The sequence below is a fragment of the Cyprinodon tularosa genome, unplaced genomic scaffold (genome assembly GCF_016077235.1).
Source record: "Cyprinodon tularosa strain WSP-4 unplaced genomic scaffold, ASM1607723v1 ctg70, whole genome shotgun sequence".
NCBI classification, from domain to species: domain Eukaryota; kingdom Metazoa; phylum Chordata; class Actinopteri; order Cyprinodontiformes; family Cyprinodontidae; genus Cyprinodon; species Cyprinodon tularosa.
Window position 1 is genome coordinate 303,309 of NW_024039452.1, and position 23,690 is coordinate 326,998.

At 38.3% G+C, this 23,690-nt stretch overlaps 2 protein-coding genes across 2 annotated transcripts in view; both read left to right on the top strand.

Moving 5' to 3' along the window:
* The first annotated feature begins 4,050 nt into the window (after positions 1 to 4,050).
* Positions 4,051 to 11,947, top strand: haus4 (HAUS augmin-like complex, subunit 4). The gene is made up of 9 exons (XM_038268391.1): positions 4,051 to 4,232; positions 4,414 to 4,553; positions 6,347 to 6,478; positions 6,642 to 6,782; positions 6,904 to 7,000; positions 7,094 to 7,239; positions 8,243 to 8,373; positions 11,328 to 11,396; positions 11,497 to 11,947. Exons 1-9 carry the CDS (start codon positions 4,166 to 4,168, stop codon positions 11,681 to 11,683), a joined length of 1,110 nt encoding a protein of 369 aa, XP_038124319.1. The 5' UTR covers positions 4,051 to 4,165; the 3' UTR covers positions 11,684 to 11,947.
* A 6,446-nt stretch (positions 11,948 to 18,393) lies between these two features.
* The window catches only part of dock11 (dedicator of cytokinesis 11), a 141,598-nt gene continuing 136,301 nt past the window's right edge, over positions 18,394 to 23,690 (top strand). Inside the window, exon 1 of the mRNA XM_038268419.1 lies at positions 18,394 to 18,673. Coding sequence (XP_038124347.1) covers positions 18,572 to 18,673 — 102 coding nt within the window. The 5' untranslated portion in view covers positions 18,394 to 18,571. The remainder of the gene's footprint in view (positions 18,674 to 23,690) is intronic.

A 23,690-nucleotide genomic window follows, 5' to 3' on the forward strand; every position in this document is an offset into this window, starting at 1 on the left:
TGTGATCTCCAGAGCTTCCAGTTTTTTATATTCACTTTCAAATCTGAGGTGCTTTTCTTTTTGAAGCTCTGTCTCAGCTTTCTCCAACCTCAGTTCAGCCAAACGCATTTCAAACTCGTATTTAATGTTGAGGTGGAAAATTTGGTCTTCATATTTCATTTGTAAGTTAATGAGTTCCTTCTGGTGTTTCTCTTTTGTGTGGCAGCAGGTTGACCTCATCTGCGCTTGTATTTTGTCTTCAGCTTGCTGAAGTTTGTCCTTCAGCTCCATAATTTCCTGCTGCAAAGCCTCATTTTCTTGGCTCAGGACCTTGTTAAACCTTTGGAAGACGTTAGAAGGTTGATTGGCTCCAATATTCTCCATTGTCTTTTTTTTAACAAGGTGCTGCTAAGTGAAACTGTTCTCTCAAGAATGTGTCTGGACTGTGCACTAGACTAGGCTTCTAGAATTATTTATAGAATTTTAGACTGATGATGTCATATCTATCACCATGGAAACAGTCACTGATCCCAGATCAGCCTTTCCACTGAATGGAACTTTGGTCACCTGACTGCAAGATAGCTAAAGATACAGGTGGATAAGACTGAGCAGATGGCATAGAACAAAGGTTCCACTTTTATATGGGACTAAGGACAACTTTAGCAGAGCTATTGGTTTTGATTGAACATAATAAAAAACTAATCCACTTCTATTATAAAGCAAAGTGACTGATGATGATATAGAAAAAAATATTCAAACATGAAAAGCATTTTAAATTGACAAACAAGTTATAGCAACACAATATTTTTAATATCCACAAAAGAATAAATAATCAAGTGGGAATGCATAAGTTTTCAACCAATTTCAACAATTATTGTATCAAAATGCTCAGCTTGTTCAGGAGAATGCTGCTATGTCTTTTGGTAAAGATATATATATATTTTTTTCCGATATTCAGCTTTTTCTGTGTTTTTTTTTTTTTTTTGTCCCATTGAAATGCATTAAGAATTCTTAGATTTTAGCTAAATTCAGATAAAACTTCACCATCTTTGACCTTTAACTACTTCAGCATACTTTCAGCTAGAAACACCATTCAACTTTTAAAATGTTTCCGGATCTTTCTGCTATTACTGTTTAACTCAGCTTTTTGCCAACTTTTACAGGTTTGCTTCAATGAAGCTTCAAACGTTTAAAGAATTTTTACAGATTTTCACATTTATAATGGAAGTCTACGGACGGAATGTTCAGCTTCTAGAGTGTGGTCACTCTAGGGTTTTCAAACATTTCACTCATGCCAAACAGCTTCAACTCACTCACTCATTTTTCACTCTATGTAGAAAAATTATACATCAAAACATAAGTATTTTGGTCAGGACTCAGGAAATGTAATCCTCATTTGTGTGGGATTTACAGTTTTCCTACAGTTTGCCGTAGACCACGAATAAGTCCCCACTTCCCCAATAGAAATCCAATGAGAGACTTTCCAAAAATCACAGACAAAAATCCAAAACGACACATATTTTCGTATCGCTGCCATTGCTAAACTGTTTGATGTACAAACATGAAACTTGGTGTAGAACATCTTCAGACTCTACTTGCACTTACATTGAAGGATTTTTTTCAATATCATTTATATCTTAGCTGTTTAGTTGACTTTTTCAGGTATACAAAAACGTTGATGGTGAGAAAAATCCTCAGACTAGGAAAAAACACATTTTTACATCGTCACCATGGCCAAATAGTCTTTAGTAGGAACATGACATTTGGCACAATCGAAGCCGAGGGATAGCTGACACCCATAGTAAAAGAAGTTTTTGAATACCCTATACACCTTTGGCTCACCACTTGTTTGTGGGGGTTTTTCAGCACCTGGAAGCTCAGTGAACCTGAGGTGCGCATGTAATCCAATCAGACGAGAAGGTGGGACAAACCATTTTGTTTCTCTTCCCATTAGGGTTTTGAAAGAGCTACAGACATGAATGTTATCCCAATCGGACACAAGGGATAGCTGTCACTTAGACGGAAAAAATTTTTTGGAAACCATTTACGGTTTTGGCTCACCACTGGTTTGTTTGGAGGGTTGGTTTGGCTTTTGAGAGCTCAGTTCTAACAAGAATCTACATATTATTGAGAGGAGCAGGTGTGACACACCTTTTTATTTCTCCTTCCCATTAAAGTTGTGAATGAGCGAGATCCATGAAAGTTACTGCTGTTGGAGACAAGGGATAGCTGTTGCTTAGATTGAAAGAATTTTTTAGATACCATTTACGGTTTGCCTTCAGCACTCATTTGTTCAGAGCTGTTTTTCCCATTCAAAAAAGCCTGAGAGCGAAGGAACAATAGTACTGCGCTTTTCTCTCTGTCACTGACAGGCTCTTTAAGCATCCTCAAGGTAACCGAGCTTCAAAGGGAATGCCTACCTCTGCCACTTTATACAGCACATATTAATTTAATGGAGGGAGACAACACTGATTTAACATTTGGAAAAGGATGCTATATGACTACTGGCATGACCCTTCCCTTGACACTCAACCCTGATAGACTTTCAAAATAAGACTCCACGGACCCTACAAAATAAAAGCCTCTACATTACACTCATATATTTGTTGCAGCATATGGCTCAACATTATGCCACAAACTCAGCCCCTTTTTAGAAATTAGACCTTAGGGGGCTTTTCAAAATAAACCCCACAGAAAATTTCAAAATAAAAGCCTCCCATTGCCAGGGAGGCAATGGGGAAAAGAGTGATTTAATGACTGGAAAGTCATCAAGTATCATTGCTGGGTCTGACCTTTTTCTCAACACACAACCCTGCTAGACTCTCAAAATAAGACTACAGGTACCCTACAAAATAAAAGGCTCTATATTATACTGGTGTATTAATTGATGCAAATGGCTCAGCATTGTGACTCGAACTCCACCAACTAGTTTCTATTAGACTCTAGGGACCTTTTCAAAACACACCCCAGAGCAAATTTCACGATAAAAGTCTCCCATTTACGCTCTAATACAGCATCTATTTACCAAATTACATGGAAAACCAGTGATTTCACATTTAGAAATTGATTCTTTATCACTGCTGGGCATGACCCTTCCCTTGACGCAAAGCCATGGTAGACTTTCAAAATAAGACTATGGGGACTGATAAAATAAAAGCCTCTTCCTTATGCACACTCATTTATTGTGCCGTATGGTTCATAGCTATGACCCGAACTCAACCAATTTCTTCAAATTACACTACCAAGGCCTGTTGACAACACACCTAAGTGCACATTTCTTAATGAAGCTCTAACGTTTCCACTGTAATAAAGCATCTGCTAACATCGTAAGCAGATGCTTTACTTCTGTCAACTTCCAGGTAAACAGATACTTTTGGACTTTTTCTTCTGGTTAATCAACTTTAAATGTTTTGCTTTTAAGATGAGTGTGTTTCTGCCATTATTTTGCCAAATGATTCTATCCTACAAAATCTTCAGATGATTCTACTGGTTTCTGCTGTTTAAAGTTTCTGATTACTTCCTATCACATTTTGATATGTTCTTCAGCTAATTTGTACCTCTTTTACGTTATACAGTTTCTTTAGCTAATTTTTCTTTTTTCATTCAGCATAAAAAAGCATTCCCACTTTGCTGTTTCTCAGAAACAGCTTTTTCTAGTTCAACTTAAGTTTTTTTAATTTATTTGAGTGTGAATGACTAAAATAATTACAGGATTTAAGCAGTAGGCCTATATGATTTTATTTGATGAAAAGTCTTCAACATGATCTACTGAGAGGAAGTCGGGATTACAGCTCATTTCAAAAGTGACCCTTTTTCGATCAACTGTTATTATTATTATAATTGAAAACTCATCTGAGGGATCTATGAGGGAAGTTTCTTTGTTTTCCCGTTTGCCAAGGAATTGTTAGTGATAGGCATGTTTCTTTTTTGTTTCTTTTTTCAAATTGTCTGATGCGGTATGCCTACAATTTTACTATAACTAAAATAGTTAAGGTTTTCGCCACCTGCGAGGCTTAGACGTCACGGTTCGTGCGCTCTAGTCACGTGGGCCAGTTAACCAATAGAAGAAGAGTATCCAGGCGCGCGCAACTTGTGTCAGGAAGAGATTGTTTTGTAGCTTTGCTGTAGTTGTTTCGTATCTCATGTTTTGAAACATTTGGGAGGAGAAGAAAAGGATTCTGAGAAAATGTCTGTTGGGCTCGAGACCACGAACATATTAGTCCTCGGGAAGGCGGACAATTTGCATCAACAGGGTGAGAAAGGCTGTACTTTTGTTGATTGATTTGAAAATGCATGTCATAATATCCAACAATTACCTAAGTGGTCAACATTTAACTTGTTTCCAAAGGTGAAATCAAATAACACAAAATGCCTGTTATTTTTTTGCAGTAATTATATGAAGTTGAATTTTAAAATCCCATTGTGTCCACGCAGTTCTCGCCTCCTTCCCGCTGTGTGACGCGACAGAGGAAGATTTGACCCAGAATCCTCACTTCAGTAAACTCCTGGCCACATTGTCTCAACATGTGGACAAAAGTGGACTCACTGTCTCACTTAAAACAGAGCTGGATGTGGTAAGTTAAGCAGGGGCTTCTAATTTCGGTTGCAACTAGATCCGTAAATGTGCCATTCAGGGTTAATGAGGAATCTTGATGCGTTTCAACACTTTGCCAAACTGTATTGATGCTGCGTTGAAACTTCCTCAGTATGGCAAGCCGTTTTAACAGAAATTCGGTTATAACACCTTTACATTCAAGATATCTCAACTTGTTTTATGACAAGACATTTTAGCAATTTCAGACATCTCTAATTATATTTTGACTAGTCAAAATACCTATTCGAGATATCTCAGATTTACCATTAACTTTTATGGAGACGACAATTTAGGATATCGAGAATGAATTACTATCTGAAATACACATTTTAGATATCTATGATTAAATTACGACTAGTTATAAAGTAATTTCAAGATATCTCCACTGATTTTAGTTTTGACTAGTCATAATTCTAATTAAAGATATCTCAAATGCCACCATAATTCATGATATCTTAAATATATTTTAGGATAGGAGATGTGCAGTTTTGACTAGTGAAAACTCAATTATAGATTTCTTAAAAGCAAATAATGACTAGACAAAACAAATTTAAAGATATCTTGAATTGTAATTTCGACTATTCGAAATTCTTTTTAAGATATCTCTAAATGAATTAAAGATATCTTGAATTATTCAGCTTTTCCATTAAAGATATCTTAAATTGACATTCTGACTTTTTATGGGCTTCCAGGAGGATCATTCCTAAAAAATTCCTTACTTTCAGTTTAACTCACAGGAGGAACAGTTAAATCAGCTCAATTTACTGTTATTTATTAGTGGCCCTACATATGAATTACCGATGTGTGACGCTTTAAATGATGAATCCGGTGTCGTGATTTGAGACATCATGAAAGAAATTTTGACTAGTCAAAATTTAATTTAAGATATCTTGAATTATTGTTCTTCCTAATCAGAATGTAAGTACAGATATCTTAAATTACCATTCCAGATAGTCAAAATGTGGTTTTGTCTAGTCAAAATGTATTTTAAGAATGTAATTTTGGATGGTCAGACCAAACCGAATTTATGTTAAATCTGCTTGCCACAGTCTTACAGAATACTGACACCTGCTGGACCTTTAAAGACACTACCAGCAGCTTGTTTGACTGACTAAACAGAATTGATTTGATGACCAAGTACAGTTTGATGAGAACTACGCAATACTAGGCAGTTACCATAACACTCTGTATACATGTGTGGTTAATACAACTATTCCTTATTTGTACACATTAATTATGCTTTTGATAAAAATCCTTTGGCTAAAATGCCATCAGAATGCTTATAATGTCAGTCCATTTGCAGCACATGTTCAGAAAGCTACAAGCAGACAGCAGCAAACTATTTGAAAACAAACGAAGCAAAGAGCAGTGTTGCGAATTTAGTGCTGAAGGCGCCTGGTGCAAAATCTAGCAACTTTTTTCTGCTACTGAAGCCTTGGGTGACGACATATAAAAGCAGCAAACTCTGCCCTCCAGAGCAAGTAGACTGCTCTCATCTATCTTGTCTGCTGTCATGATTCATGCAGCTATTATTTCATCCAAATGAAAAATGGAGAACAGATAAGCAGATCATGGCTTGTCTACAGAGAAAAGAAGGACTGTTATTTACTTTGGCCGTCGCCTTTTTGGAAACACAGGAAGGAGCAATCAGCTAAGTGAGTTTAGTAGCAGACTGTAAAACATTGAGCTCTACTGGCTGACAGAAATATCTTCAATTTGGTTTCATATTTAGTTTAATTTTTTAATGTTCAGATGGTGTCTGTTTGTCTCAAGGCCGAGGAGAAACTGCAGAACCAGAAACGCCAGTGGCTCCGCTCTGAGAGTCTCCACAGAGGATTGCATGAGATGATCCAGGAATTTCATGTCAGGAAACAGAACACTACCATTCCTCCTGATCAGAACATGGTATGTTCCACAAAACTATCTGCATTGGTCACTGCTTTTTGCTGTTGTTTTTTTGCTTATTATTAACATAAATATTGTGCTTCGAATATCTAGCATTGCTTCACCTAAATGCCATTTGTGTTGGATTATACTTGTATAAACTGATCAACAATCTCATCTGCAGTTCTATGAAACGATGGAGAGGTCTCTCCGTGTGACTCAGTGTGTCAGACAGCTGGATCCCAGCAGCACTACAAGGCAGGAGCAGCCATCTGTACTAGGGCTAACGCCACAACAAGTCACTCAACTCCTGCCCTCAGAAAAGGTACGCTGTTAAAAAGGAAAAAATATCATTTATTAGGTTTTTTTTCTCATATATCAAACGAACCTCCATGTTCCAGGTTTATATTGTTTCTATATGTCTACCTGAACTTTATCTTCCACAGAACATGCAGCGAATGAAACAGGCTCTTCCCAGACAATTAGAGAAACACCTGAAGGAAAAATGTCTGAGGCTCCTCTCATACTATCAGCCTGAATGGGGTAGCTATCCAAAGCTAATGATGCCAATCCATCGGTTTTTCTCAGGCATTGTTGGGCCACTTTATCTTCCATTTTGTTTCTCATTGTTTGTAGAGAATGACAGCGAGGCTTTAAAGACCAACAAGCTGTCTCATCTGTCCACCCTGCTGGACAAAGAAAAGAAAAGAACCGAGCTCCTGAGGGAGATATGTAGAGAAAACACAGTTCTTTTGCAAAGACAAACCCAGCTCTACCTCTCTGTAAGTAACCCTATGACTGTAAATCACTCTATGCTTTAAAAATGACATTCAGTTTATTTCTATAGCGCCAATTCACAACACATGTCATCTCAAGGCACTTTACAGTTCAACCAGATCATACAGTCAAATTGATTCAAAGTTTTCTATCTTAGGAAAACCAGTGGATTGCATCGACTCATTGTCTCTAAGGCAATCCCTCACACTAAGCATGCTTGTAGCGACAGTGGAGAGGAAAAAAATCCCTTTTAACAGAAAGGAACCTCCAGCAGAACCAGGCTTAGTGTGAGCGGCCATCTGCATTATCTCCAAAGATCAGTTCTGTTACTGTAGGTTCTGAATTCCAAGCAGAAAACCTGACGAGATATTCCGTGTTCCCGGAAACTTTTGAGGAGCCTTATGGTGGATTTGATCTGAGCATGCGTGGGTTCTCTCAGGGTACTCCGGGTTCCTCCCACAGTCCAAAAACATGACTGTCAGGTTAATTGGCTTCTCTAAAGTCCCGTTAGGTGTGAGTGTGTGTGTGAATGGTTGTTTGTCCTGTTTGTCTCTGTGTTGCCCTGCGATGGACTGGCGACCTGTCCACGGTGTACCCCGCCTCTCGCCCATTGACAGCTGGAGATAGGCACCAGCACCCCTCGCGACCCCACTCGGGACTAAGAGTGTTAGAAAATGAATGGATGGAGTTTTATGGTTAACCTCCCAGCCCGAAAAACAAACAGCCATGTTTTGAGATATTCACTGTTGGCAGCACCAGAGATAAGTGTTGGAGAACCTGTCTTCCTGATGTCCAAATGATGTCCGCAGACAGAGTCCACCCCTCAATCAAATGTTCAGATCCTCAGTTTCCATCAGCTCTGTGGTGAAGGAGCATAAGAATGTAAATAAAGCTTAAGAATCTGCTTCCCCTGATCAGACTGTGACGTACCTGTGACAATTTCCTTCTTGGCTTCTAACAATCGTGTTTTTATTTTTATTTTATTTTTTTAATCTTTTTCCAAACTAGGAGCTACTTAAATGCGTTCAGCTTCTCCAGACACTCATCTTGGATCATAGACTGAAGATCCAGACAGACCTGGACAGCAAAAAACTGGATTACTTTGAAGGCAAATGTGAATTGGTCCTACAGAAAATAAAGTAAGGCAGCTTCAGTTGCTTACTGTTTTTTTTTTTTTTTTTCATAGAATGCTTTGCTAAAGTATTCCCTCCCTTGATTTATTTTTTCGCTGTTTGTTACCTTCTGATTTTAATTTTTACTTGTTTTAATGAAGTGATTTGTTAAAATCATCTTAAGTGGTTGTGGGGAAATTAGAAAAATACGTAAAAAAAACACCAGCCTAGAAATTGTCAGAGATTATGTCTGTGCAATCATGGACACACTTTTTCTGATAGGACTCAGAGGCCACAACACCACCAAGCAAGATATATAAGAAGCCATGAAGATCCAGGAGCTCTAGTAATTAGTCAAGTTAAGACGTTTAAGTCGGGGTTTGATTATAAAACTGAGAATGGAAATGGCTACCAAAGCTTACAGACCATGCAAGCAAGGACAAATTCATCAGAGGCGACACCTAAACTAGAGGTCAATAGAACTAGACCTTTATCAAAGACTGGTGTTGAAAATAAGAAGTTTTTCAAGTTTATCAAAAGGCATGTAGCGAACTCCCTAGCAGAGTGGTGGCAGCATTATGCTGTGGGGAGGTTATTCCACAGCAGGTACAGGGAGCCTGTCCCAGGTGTGTTATAGAGATGCTGGAAAGGACGAGGTCAAGGTGTAGTGGGGGGATGAGAATGACCCAAATGACGCTGCCAAAGCATCGCTTTAGCAAAAAATATTTGAATACATGAAATTTTTCCTCTTTGGCCTCTGATTCATAATCTTTAAAATAGGGCTGGGCGATAATTCAATAACGATATATATTGATCGATAGACGTGTGGCGCAATAGAAAAAAATAGGCTCGATAAAAGTTCGATAAAAAAGAAACGCAGTTTTCCTTCCTTCTCATTGTAGCCTAGCATGTAGGTTTATGCTAGCCACTGCTTCCTCCCAACCAATCACAATCGCGGACCCAGGCACGCCGTCACCAAGCGCCGCCCTCTCAAACCACAACACAGAGCACATGAAGATGCAGCAAGGAGAGGTGGAGGAAATTGTTTCAAAGAAGGGTTTTTGTAGTTCGGCAGTCTGGCAGTATTTCGGTCATGGCAAGTCGGACCAAAAACAAACCACAGTCATCTGGAAAATGTGTCGGGAACCAGTGAAAACAAAGTCTTTGTTATATTTATTTTGGTCACTTTTCTGGTCACTTTAGTTTATTCTTTGTCAGTATTTAATAAGATAACTCAGGTCTCTTAAGTTATTTTTCTTTGAAACAATTCTGTTATGGTTAAAAAAGTTGGTTAAATAAAGATTTAATTCGAAGTCTGTGTTTGTGATTTTGTATTAAAATTAAATCATTTAGCAATATTATAAAAAGTCCAGGCAGAGCTGCACATAAAATATGGTTTCAAATCTTTTCAATAATTATCGATATCGATCAATATGCATTTTTTTTTATCGATAAGCTTTTTTTCTATATCGCCCAGCCCTACTTTAAAATGTCCGTCCAGAATCATCCCACATTATAAACTGTCTTGCTCTTTTATCAATTCTGAGAGGTCAAAGTGTTTTTACACTACAATCATTCTCCCATTTATACACTGACAGTACATTGTAGCTGGCAGTATATAGTCAGCACCACTGTCGTCCTGGATGTCACTCCTACATGTTTTGCATCAAGTAATTTTCTTTCAACTGAAGCTGCTAAATCCTATTTTTTTCCCCATGATTTTATCCCATGTAACATATTGTCTAAGTTGGTCCAAAACTCACTCTACTGCAATAAAACCATTAGAAACATTATATAAACAAGCATTAAAAATACTGGATAAAAAAACCATACCATTACCACCACTGTAGTATACTGAGGAAATATCAGTTACTTACCTGGAACAATCTTATCAAGTTCAAAAACATCTGTATGATTTATAAAATCAGACATGGTTTAGCACCACCCCCACTATGTGACTTTGTACAGTTCAGATCCAGTGAGGTCAGGGTAACCAGAGGGGCAGTGAGGGAAGACAGCATCATCCCCCGGAGAAAAACAGCCTTTGGTCAGGCTGTCTTCTCCATAAGTGCATCTCAGCAATGGAACACAGTGCCAGAAACCATCAGAGACTCTTTGTCATTCTCTTCATTCAAAAAGAATGCAAAAAAAATGGCTTGTAGAGAGCCAAATTTGTGGGCACTAAGGTTTTCTGTGTGTATTTAAATAATTTTACAATTCATTTTTAATTATTTTACATTCATTGTATTTCTTAACCATAATGTTTTTTATGTAATTGGTATTGTAATTTTATCTTGTGATTTTATACTTGTGTTTATTTTTAAGGTTGCCTTTTTTATATCTGGCTGGGGGACTACCGATGAAAATTAGCACTCCTTAGCTAACTCGGGTATATTTACATTGTTTTAATGTTGATTAATGTACACTGTCCCCTTTCAAATAAACAATAAAATAATAGACGAATATCCCAGCAGCAGGATGTGGAATCCTCTCAGACTTTCTCAAAAATACGGGCGATTGCTGCAAAATGGTTCTGACTCTAGGGGGGTGAACAGTTATGCATAAGGAAGTTTGTTAATATTTGTTCCTATGTTTTTTGGTTGTGTCACAATAAATAATGAAAATAAAATCTTAAAATTTGAAGGGATGCTTTGTAAATTAAGGTGAATGCTTTAGTGGATTACTGCAAGTTAAGACTTTTTTCCCCATTTAATTTATCAGTAGACTGCATGGATATTGGAGTGCAATATTTAGATGCCTCAAATAGATACTTGAAAGTTGCAGAACGCAGAATGAACTGAGACATTTTTAACTGCAGCTGCTGGATGATAACCTGCATAGTTAGGATCACATAAAACAGATGTGGAAAGAAGTTTATGTTCAGAACTACCAGGTGGATTATTGAAGGATCACAACCTATGTTTTGGAAAGATGTGATTGACATCCTGGTGTCAGGCTCTAATCTTCTTCTTCTTTTGAAGAACCGAGATGGTGGAAATTCAGCTGGAAACCTACTCCCCCGACACAATTTCTGCTCACCGGAAAATAAGGTAGGAGGAAGTTTGTGTTGTCTAATAACCAAATATTCACTTTTTAGGCTTTTGATCTGGCATAACTTAATGTTTCACTTAATTTGGTTTACCGTTGCAGGGAGAAGCTGGAGGGTGAGCTGAAGGCTTGCAAAGCAGAGAAGCAGGCTGTGGAGTCAAATCTGTCGTCCTTTGAGATTTTGGGCAAAGCGTTTGAGGCTCTGGCTGAGGAGTATTGCAAACTACGGCAGGAGATAGACATGAAAAACTGGGCTCTGAAAGAACTGACTAAATACAACGAAAAATGACTCCATGCCTGAAGTGGAACCAAAAGCAATATTGTTTAATTGAGCAGATCTATGAAATGACAAGTCTACTTTTGCTACATAAAATGCTTTGTACCTTCGGTTCAAAGGAAGTGTATCTCATTGAATTTTAAAGCTGAGTGCTTCTCGTAAAGCATCTTACTTCAGATCCTCTAATAAATATTCAACAAGTAAGAAGAGAATGTTCTGTATCTCACTTATTTCAATCTGCATAACTATTCTGATCCTATATCATAGATTGTAAAGTTCAAACTTCTACTGAGTGATGTTTTTTCTTCCTGTGCTGAGTGTATACTTCTTTTTTGCCCGTTTTGTAAAATAAAATCTGAAGTGCATTTTAGGAAACCTCGAAGCATGTTTATGAGGATTACTACTTTAAACCTTCACCTCACTTATAGTATATCATAACAGACTTTAGCAGAAAACATGAAAATGTATCTTTGATCATGACTTGTTCTGCTAACAAATAGCATCCTGGCATATTCAAGCTGATTATTGTTACTTTATTTAAAGATGGTGGTTTTTCTTTTCTAGACATTTACAGGTGCTGGTCATAAAATTAGAATATCATGAAAAAGTAGATTGATTTCAGTAATTCCATTTAAAAAGTGAAACTTGTATATTATATTCATACATTACATACAAACTCATATATTTCAGATGTTTATTTTGTTTAATTTTGATGATTACAAATGACAACAAATGAAAATCTCAAATTCATCATATCAGAAAATTAGAATATTGTGAAAAGGTTCAAAATTGATGGCCCCTGGTGCCACACTCTAATCAGCTAATTAACTCAAACCACCTGCAAAAGCCTTTAAATGGTCTTTCAGTCTAGTTCTATAGGCTACACAATCATGGGGAAGACTGCTGACTTGACAGTTGTCCAAAAGACGACCATCGACACCTTGCACAAGGAGGGCAAGACACAAAAGGTCATCGCTAAAGAGGCTGGCTGTTCACAGAGCTCAGTGTCCAAGCACATTAATAGAGAGGCGAAGGGAAGGAAAAGATGTGGTCGAAAAAAGTGTACAAGCAAGAGAGATAACCGCACCCTGGAGAGGATTGTGAAACAAAACCCATTCAAAAATGTGGGGGAGATTCACAAAGAGTGGACTGCAGCTGGAGTGAGTGCTTCAAGAACCACCACACACAGACGTATGAAAGACATGGGTTTCTGCTGTCGCATTCCTTGTGTCAAGCCACTCTTGAACCACAGACAGCGTCAGAAGCGTCTTGCCTGGGCTAAAGAGAAACAGGACTGGACTGCTGGTGAGTGGTCCAAAGTCATGTTCTCTGATGAAAGTAAATTTTGCATTTCCTTTGGAAATCAAGGTCCCAGAGTCTGGAGGAAAAGAAGAGAGGCACTTCATCCACGTTGCTTGAAGTCCAGTGTAAAGTTTCCACAGTCAGTGATGGTTTGGGGTGCCATGTCATCTGCTGGTGTTGGTCCATTGTGTTTTCTGAGGTCCAGGGTCAACGCAGCCACATACCAGGAAGTTTTAGAGCACTTCATGCTTCCTGCAGCTGACCAACTTTTTGGAGATGCAGATTTCATTTTCCAACAGGACTTGGCACCTGCACACAGTGCCAAAGCTACCAGTACCTGGTTGAAGGACCATGGTATCCCTGTTCTTAATTGGCCAGCAAACTCTCCTGACCTTAACCCCATAGAAAATCTATGGGGTATTGTGAAGAAGAAGATGCAATACACCAGACCCAACAATTCAGAAGAGCTAAAAGCCACTATTAGAGCAACCTGGGCTATCATAACACCTGAGCAGTGCCACAGACTGATCGACTCCATGCCACGCCTCATTGCTGCAGTAATACAGGCCAAAGGAGGCCCAACTAAATACTGAGTGCTGTACATGCTCATACTTTTCATGTTCATACTTTTCAGTTGGCCAACATTTCTATAAATCCTTTGTTTTTATTGGTCTTCAGTAATATTCTAATTTTCTGATATGATGAATTTGAGATTTTCATTTGTTGTCATTTGTAATCATCAAAATTAAACAAAATAAACATCTGAAATATATGAGTTTGTATGTAATGTATGAATATAATATACAAGTTTCACTTTTTAAATGGAATTACTGAAATCAATCTACTTTTTCATGATATTCTAATTTTATGACCAGCACCTGTATATAAAGACTGTCTTTGTAAAGTAAGGCACAATTGTTAAATAAAAACTGTCAGTGAGCCCCAGGGCAGCTGTGGTTATAATGTAGTTTGCCACCATCAGTTTGGGATTGTGTGCGTGATTGAATGTGGTGTGAAACATACAGGTCCTTCTCAAAATATTAGCATATTGTGATAAAGTTCATTATTTTCCATAATGTTATTATAAAACTTGAACATAACATTCAGGTTTTTTTTAGATTCATTGCACACTAACTGAAATATTTCAGGTCTTTTATTGTCTTAATACGGATGATTTTGGCATAAAGCTCACGAAAACCCAACATTTCTATCTCACAAAATTTGCATATTTCATCCGACCAATAAAAGAAAAGTGTTCTTTATAAAAAAAAAAAAATTCGAACTTCAAATAATTATGTAATAATTATGCACTCAAACGGGAATCCTTTTTGCAGAAATGACTGCTTCAATGCGGCGTGGCATTGAGGCAATCAGCTTGTAGCACTGCTGAGGTGTCATGAAGGCCCAGGATGCTTTGTTAGCATTTAGCCTTTAGCTCATCCACAGTGTTGGGTCTTGCGTCTCTCAACTTTCTCTTCCCAATATCCTACAGATTCTCTATGGGGTTCAGGTCAGGAGAGTTGGCACAGTGACACCATGGTCAGTATACCATTTACCAGTGGTTTTGGCACTGTGAGCAGGTGCCAAGTCGTGCTGAAAAATAAAATTATCTGCATAAATCTTTTCAGCAGATGGAAGCATGAAGTTCTCCAAAATGATAGCTAGCTGCATTGATCCAGCTCTTGATAAAACACAGTGGACCAAGACCAGCAGCTGACATGGCGCCCCAGACCATCACTGACTGTGGGTACTTAACACTGGTCTTCTGGCATTTTTGCGTTTCCTTCTCCCCAGTCTTCCTCCAGACTCTGGCATCTAATTTCCAAATGACATGGAAAACTGAGAAACAGACCAGTGCTGCTTCTATGTAGCCCAGGTCAGGCACCTCTGCTGCTGTTTCTGGTTAAAAAGTGGCTTGACAAGGGGAATGCGGTACCTGTAACCCATTTCCTGCACACACCTGTGCACAGTGGCTCTGGATGTTTTTTACTCCAGACTTCACTGCTTCTGCAGGTCCCCCAAGGTCTGGAATCGGCCCTTCTCCACAATCTTCCTCAGGGTCCAGTCACCTTTTCTGGTGGTGCAGCGTTTTCTGCCACACTTTTTCCCACCCACAGACTTTCCACTGAGTTTCCTTGATACAGCACTCTGGGAACAGCCTATTCGTTCAGAAATGTCTCTCTGTGTCATACTGTCTTGCTTGAGGGTGTCAATGATGGGCTTTGCAGGTGTTTAGAGTTAATTTGTTGATTCAGATGATAAGGTGCATAGAGACCTTTTTCATGATATGCTCATTTTGTGAGATAGGAGTTTTGGGTTTTCATGAGCTGTATGCCAAAAGTATTAAAACATAAAATACCTGAAATATTTCAGTTAGTGTGTAATGAATCTAAAATATATGAATGTTCAAGTTTTATCATTACATTATGGAAAATAATTAACTTTATCACAATTTGATAATATTTTTAGAAGGAGCTGTATAAGTAACGTATAAAATTATTTACACACTTCCAAAATTTAGTCACATTGCAGCCACAAACACTACTGTTTTGTTGGGATTCCACAATGGTGAAGATTTGAGAAAATCATGTATGATGTCTGTAAGGTTTGCTCATTTTAGTGTCAAAGCAGTAAAAAAAATCTGTGAAATTAGTTGCCTTTAAAAGTCATACAAAGAGTATATTGAGTTCACTTGTGTGAGATTTCCTCCTAATATCAATCTAGTTCCATGAAGGGCTTCAGTGGGGATTGTTATAGAGGAAAACAGCATTATTGTTGCTAATATTTCAAGGACACAGGCATTATGTTTCAGAGAGGGTTCAGTAACAATATTCCAATCATTGAATGTCTTGTCAGTCTGACAAAACACCACAGGAGCTTCAAAATCCACAGCTAACAGTTGTTTTCTCCATGAAACTGGCCTTTATAGTGGATGAGAATGACTTGAAAAGTGCTGTTCAGAGTTTCTTACAGATCGGGGAGGTGGTCAGATTAAATCAAACTTCGACCTACATTCAAAAGCTGAAGTGTGATGAAACCAAAGGTGTAGGTTTGAATTCAACTTTGGTAGGGACACTGTTGGTCTGATGTCATTGGTCCAATGCAAAAAAAATGCATGCTCGTTTTTTTATGCTTGATGTGAAAATCATGGTGTATTTCATTTAAAAAGAAAAGCAGCATTTCTTGCTACATTCATACAAACTTTATAAGCACTACACACACTAGATGCTGTTGACTAAAGCTGAACCGGCTCTGATGAATGAGGAAATAGGACTTTTTTTTCCAGTTTGAAAAGGTTTGCATTTGAAATTACCAGCGACTAAAACAGTAGGTAAATCTGTGCCTATTTAACAGAATATAGCCTATTATGTCTGCTATATGTGGATTTATACTTTCTTTTATTTCGAAGATATAGTATTGTGCAGAGTTAAACAGAGGTAAAGCCCATTCTAATCTTTTAAATGTTATTTTTGTATCATGAAATAAAGCGAAATAATAGATTTAAGGGACGCCAAATAAATGTATTGTATTAACATGATCACTAGAAATAGAATAGGAACTGACACTGAGCATTTAATATACTAACTTCACTCTACAAGTTATACATCTAGGCTGTTGTTACTCTGTTTAACCCATTTCATGTATTTTATTTATGGCTGAAACAATCAATTATTGAAATAATGTCAACAAATTTAGTAATCGATTAATCGTTAACTGGAGTATAAAGACTCCAGAATTTGGAATTATACCAAAATTGTAAAAACAATGCATTTGCATTTTAGATAAAACATGTTTTCGTCTGTCAATATTCTCCATCACACTGCAAAAAATTTATATCTAAATAAGTAATTTTGTCTTAAAATAAGTGCATTTTTCCTTGAATTGATGAGGTAAGTGAGACACTTTGCCAATGGAACAAGACAATTTACATTTGAAATAAGAAAAAACTATTGTGTTGTCTTATTTCAAATGCATATTATCTAATTATCTCGTTTTAACTGTAAAAATACTCATTCCATTGGCAAACTATCTTATTTACCTGCTCAAATTAAGGGTAAATATACTTTATTTAAGAAATTTCATCTTATTTTCAGATTGTTTTTGCAGTGCAGAACTCCTCTAATGCTGCAACAATGATGTATAGTAAATTATAAACATGTTCTTCACATATAATTGTTGGTAGAGACATGTCCCTATGGTCCCTATGCAAACCTACGCCCATGGATGAAACTAAACACATCTTGAATCTACATACCTCACCAAGTAACATGTTGAATGTTGGATGTACACTGTACTCCTTCAACTCCCAGTAAATCCACTGGAACTACCAGCCACTAAAGTGCCCCCCCCCCCCCCCCCCCCCCCCCCCATTCTCCTGAGCATGAATATGTTTTTACTCTGACTCCCTTTATTCTCCCTGAATTACAGGGAGATACGGCTTATCTTTAGATCTTAATGTCCACAAATCATGACAGAATATTTTAGTACAAAGATTGATGTTTAAGAAGGAATTGTAGGGGACCAGCCAAGGAAAGCGGGGACATTTTGAATGGTTGCTAGGCAGAGGTGTAGCTAGAAAATGTTTATAAGGATGGCCAGGCAATAACCAATGTACAGTGAGGGGTGGCTGATAGTGGACAGGCACCAGAACCTCAGCGTCAAACCAAAGATAAGACAAACTGTACTTTCCTACAGCCTTTGCTAACAAATAGACGCAGATATTTAAACATTCTAGATTAAAGGTATAATGGATAAAATTCTTTCAGGTTTGAATTCTGGGCCAAAAGTCTTTTCTATTGTCATTACTGATCTACTTTTATCAATAATCATTCTGCATAAAATTGATATTTACAAGCACTAATATCTACACAATTTAATGTTTTCATGAAAATTATTATTTATCTCTGATTTCACTGAAGACTCCAAGATGACTTGCATTTTCTCGCTACCCCATAAAACACAAGATCTAGTTCTGAAAAGAGCATGAATTCTGTACTTATGAGGTTATTTGAAGCAATCCTTTCAATAACAGAGGGCATAAGAAAGTATAAAAAAAGAAAAAATGCGGTTTTCCCCCCTGTAGTTTGCAGTAATTCCACAAGGGGGCGTTGTGTTACCATTCCTCAGCCCTCACCACTGGTTGAAAAAAAAAATGTAGGAAGCTGTAGTATTTCTAAAATGTCCGTAGTATTTCTAAAATAATTTAAGGTAAATTCTTGTTTATCCCAATTTGACGGACAAAAATAGGTTTAATGTTTCATAATTTCTCTTTTTTTTTGACGATCTTTGGAAACTAACACCACTTTGCCACTGACACCGGAAGTATGCAGTGAATCATCTCGCCCCGTTACGCACTCTCTGCTTTGGCCTCATCATCCCCGCCACCATCATCATCCCCATCAGCAGCAGCAGCAGCCCCGCCTCAGGACGCGAACCGCTGGCTTGTTCCTCCCTGACTCAGACTCTGACTCCTCCACATCTGGCGGGCTGTAAGAAGGTCGCTGATCCATCGCTCCGTTCCCACCGGCGCGGCATGTTCACATCCACGCCGTCTCGTCACAAGAAGAAAAAGAAGCGGATTTTAAGCGGTGCTGCGTAATGTCTGAGGTGCGGAAATTCACAAAGAGGCTGAGCAAGCCGGGGACGGCCGCGGAAGTCAGACAGAGCGTGTCGGAGGCAGTGAGGACTACCGTGGACCCGGTGGTGAGTTCAACACCAGCTGGACTTCTCCTTCCTTCCTTCCTTGCTTCCTTCTTTTTAATGGACTCCTAGTTGTCCTCATTCTTTCCTCTCCGCTGTTTGCTTTGCTCCAGTTTTTGCTCCCTGCCTTAGCGGTGGAATGATCTTTATCAAAGTCAGACTCTTATGCGGTCGCTCTTGAATTTGCTCCAGCTGTAAAACGTGGTGACATTGTCCTTTTGTGAGCTGCTGGATCTAAGCCAATTAGAAACCTGCAGCATGGCTCCTGGTAAATCAGTCTAATGTGTGCAGAGCTGCAAGGTTTGCTTCTGATCCTGCTGAGGCAGCATTTAAATCTGTTTTTATCTATCTGGCAATTTCCATGTGAGCAATTCCTTGTTGTCACATGTGTGTTGACATTTGTTTTAACTGAACCCATCAATTAACCCTTTATATGAAACTCAGTGAAATACTTTAAAATCAACATTTCAAGTCACTAGTATTACTGTAATCCAGGAAATATGGATATTTTGATGGAAAAATATTAATGTCAATGTAATAACAAGAAAAATAAAAGTGCTTGTATAAGAAATTCATGAAAAAAAACAAAAATTTTTTTTTGGTACAACATAACCTTAGAGGTATTAATGCTGATTAATACTGGAACTTACACTTTTTACCTTATAAATCTAAGTATAATTGTTAACTAGGCTTATTAACTTTTTAACTTTACTTTTTAACTTTTCAATTAGCTTTTTACCTTTTTTTTCTAGACTGTTTTTTTTCAACTTCATTTACAGTAGGTAATATCATGCAAGAGCTCATCTAATTGTTCAAATGCCAAAATAAGATGTCCAGCCATGAAGCAGCATCTTTGCTGAATGGCTGGATATAGATCTTGTGCTTCTAGATCTCACTGATGGACGGGGGGTAGTACTCCATTTGTAAGGGGTACGCAGGTGAACAAAAAACGGTATCTTGGCCTATAAAGGGTTGAATCATCCTCTGTCATTATGTGAGACAAAAACTGTCATCCGGACAACTTTTGCTTTCCAATGTTCTTAAAGTACCACTGGTGCTTTTTGGGTTGCCTCAGATGATGTTTTAAGGTTGACACAAAACAAATAGCCTGTACTGCAGCACCAGTAAGCCTAAGCGGTGAGATTGTATCTTTTTTAACCTTAAAACTAACAATATAATGTAAATTTGAGCAGAAATTTTCAGCTCCAAGCTTTAAAGGATCTACGGCACATACAGGCTTTTCAGGGCGAACGGGGTTCACTTTGGCCTCTTTACCTGAACCAGACAAACTGTTAATGATACAGCCATGACCTTTTTTGCTCCAGTACTTGTGTTTTAACTGAACCCATCAGCTAAATCATCCTCTGTCAGAGTGTGAGACAAAAACTGTCATCCTGACAACTTTTACTTTCAGACCCAATGTTCTTAAAATGCTTTTTGATGTGCCTTAGATGATGTTTTAAGATTGACACAAAGCAAATAGCCTCTACTACAGCATCAGCAAGCCTAAGCAGTGAGATTGTAAATGCAAACCAGTCGATTTTAACTTTGAACCAGCAGATTTACCATTAGGCAATACTAGGCAGGGCTTCAATTACCTGGGGGCCCTATAATACTCTGTTTACAAGTATGGTTAATACAACTATTCCTTATTTGTGCACATTAATTATGTTTTTTATAAAAATTATCTTGCTTAAATGCCATCAGAACGCTTAGTATATTAACTGTGTCTCATACAAATGAAAAATGAAGAACAGATAAGCAGATCATGGATTTTCTACAGAAAAAGAAGGACTGGGTTATTTGCATGTTTTCAAAACATTCGTCGGGCTGCTGTATAAAACCTGGAATCAATGCTATTGCTGACATTTTAATTGAAAAGTTTCCTGGATGGGAAGCGAAATGTCTTCAAACTTGGAAACAAAGTCCAGTAGATTGTTTTTTAATTTTCATTTTTTGGAATGACTGTGTTATTTACTTTTGCCATCGCCTTTTTGGAAACACAGAAAGCTAAGTGAGCTTAGTGATTGGAAAAAAATCTTTCACTCCTTTTGAGACAGCATGAAAAGTCAGCTGAGTACAAAACATAGAGAGGAAAACAACAAGAAAAGGGACAAGAAGAGAGGGACAAAATGTAGAACAATGCGTTCTCAGTTTAGAGGGCCCCCTGCCTGTCTTTGCCTAGGGCCCCAAATTTCTTAAATCTGCCCCTGCTTCGAACAAATGACTCTTTGAGGTGAATTGGAGGATATTTCAAGGTTTACCAGAAAGTGAATTAAGGTCAAATGTTTATGGCTTTGTTCCCTTTATCTCTGAGGAGGATTTAGGTTGCAAGATCAGAAACCAGTTTTAGGCACGCACCATATAACTGGATAAACATCGATATCTGTTGGATCTTTGGTTCACTTCAGCCTTGTTGCCGTTTATGTGTTTTGGGGAGGGTGTTGTCCAACTGGTGTCTTTTTGAAAGTGATAATGATGCAACACAGGATTGGGGTGATGTATAATTAGAGCAGAGAAGCAATTAACCTTCTCTGGTTGTGTTTGTAGGATATAAAATAGGAACGGATATGTATATAATACAGCTAGATCTTGGTTGTCGGTTTAAATTAGCATTGATGCTTCTCTTTTCAGTAAATAATAGACTTTAGAAAATCTCCTTTGCCCTGTAACATGTTATCAGCAGTTTCTAAAAAGACTAGACTGTGAATGAAATCGGTTAAGTATACCAATGATGTCCCAAAGCCTCAGCCTTTTAGAGTTATTAGTCATATTAGCAACAAACAATGAATGGGAAATGTTTATAAACACAGGTGTTGCAGGCAGACATGACTAGAAGGCTTTGATAGGATACCAGTTTAAAAAAGTACAAAACAAATATGCATTACTTCAGCTGTTTACATTTTTCGCTTGGGTCTATTCCCTTTTGCTCAGAAGCATACTTCTAATTTTCCCTGAAATGAGAGATGAGTATTAGTTTTATTTCTGTTTTTCTTAATTTGCGACATAAGAAAGAGAGAAACTCTACTTCCTGTTGTGCAGCTTTTTTAGATGGCTTCACAGCATGTTAGTTCATGGATAACCTTTGTTTATTGAGCTGTTATTTGTTGCCGCTGGTGTGAGACCAACGCTCTTCTCTTCAAAACAGCCATGGACATTATTCAGTGTCCATGTATCACATGTGTGCTTTTCCACATACTGATCCCTTGTTTCACATCAAAATCCAACCAGAGTTTGAGTTACAGAAAAGCAAAATCCTAACATCTGTCCAAAGTTCCAGTTAGCAGTTCAAAAACAGAGAATGCTTTTAAACACTGTATAAAGGTTGCTATGGTGACTCTAAGTCGTCACTACTTACTACAGGGAAACAGAAACTTTCTCGCAGCTACGTTTCCCTTAGTTTGGAGCTTTCTAAAATGTTCAGTCTGGTGGTAAACGGCAGAGGTCATTTTATTTAGCAGGTTTCCTGCATCTTTGTGGGTGGTGTTTATAAGCCCCTGGTCTTATGATGTTGGCTTCCAGCAGTGTGACGCAGGCAGAGCTCCTCAGTGGAACAGTCTTGTGATAAGGTTGAGCTTTTTTAAACAGAGATGGAACTTAAGGATGTTCTTACACTTTTAGGACCATGTGGGCTGGATGTGTGTGTGCTGCCTGCTGGGAAGGAGAACGGCAGATTACTTTATGGTGGAGAACAAATAGGGTTTTGTGGAGGGTGGATGGTCGTGAGTGGCTCTCTATCATGGGGATTCCCTCAGCATGTCCAGCATGTGATATTCAGTGTTGGTTCAGACATTTTGGTTCTCTTCCTTTATCAACCTGTAGGTTTGTTTTGGTAGAATCAGTCTATTTCCAATGTTTCTTGTTTTTTGTCTTGAGCTTTGTCTAATCTGATAATAATTTTTTTTGATGGAGCCTGACCTTTTTGTGCCTTTAATGGTCTTTCTTTTGGCTTTCTGAAGATCCCCCCTTTTGACTGCTTTTATAAATGTTCAATTTTATATTGCTTTTGGCCTTTCCTCTCTGAGGTCAGCGCCCTGCATTTCTCCCACTTATTGTCTTTCATCTTCAAATGTAAGGAAATCTACAGGGGTTGGACAATGAAACTAAAAAACCTGGTTTTAGACCCCAATAATTTATTAGTATGGTGTAGAGCCTCCTTTTGGGACCAATACAGCGTCAATTCGTCTTGGGATTGACATATACAAGTCCTGCACAGTGGTCAGAGGGATTTTAAGCCATTCTTCTTGCAGGATAGTGGCCAGGTCACAACGTGATACTGGTGCAGGAAAATGTTTCCTGACTCGCTCCTCCAAAACACCCCAAAGTGGCTCAATAATATTTAGATCTGGTGACTGTGCAGGCCATGGGAGATGTTCAACTTCACTTTCATGTTCTTCAAACCAATCTTTCACCAGTCTTGTTGTGTGTATTGGTGCATCGTCACCCTGATACACGGCACCTCCTTCAGGATACAGTGTTTGAACCATTGAATGCACATGGTCCTCCAGAATGGTTCGGTAGTCCTTGGCAATGATGCGCCCATCAAGCAAAAGTATGGGACCATGGGAATGCCATGATATGGCAGCCCAAACCATCACTGATCCACCCCCATGCTTCACTCTGGGTGGTACGCTTCTTTGGGGCTTCTCCACACCGTAACTCTCCCGGATGTGGGGAAAACAGTAAAGTTGGACTCATCAGAGAACAATACATGTTTTACATTGTCCACAGCCCAAGATTTGCGCTCCTTGCACCATTGAAACCAACGTTTGGCATTGGCACGAGTGACCAAAGGTTTGGCTATAGCAGCCCGGCTGTGTATATTGACCCTGTGGAGCTCCCGACGGAAAGTTTTAGTGGAAACAGGAGAGTTGAGGTGCACATTTAATTCTGCCGTGATTTGGGCAGCCGTGTTTTTTTTTTTTTTGGATAGAATCCGGGTTAGCACCCGAACATCCCCTTCAGACAGCGTCCTCTTGCGTTCACAGTTAATCCTGTTGGATGTGGTTCGTCTTTC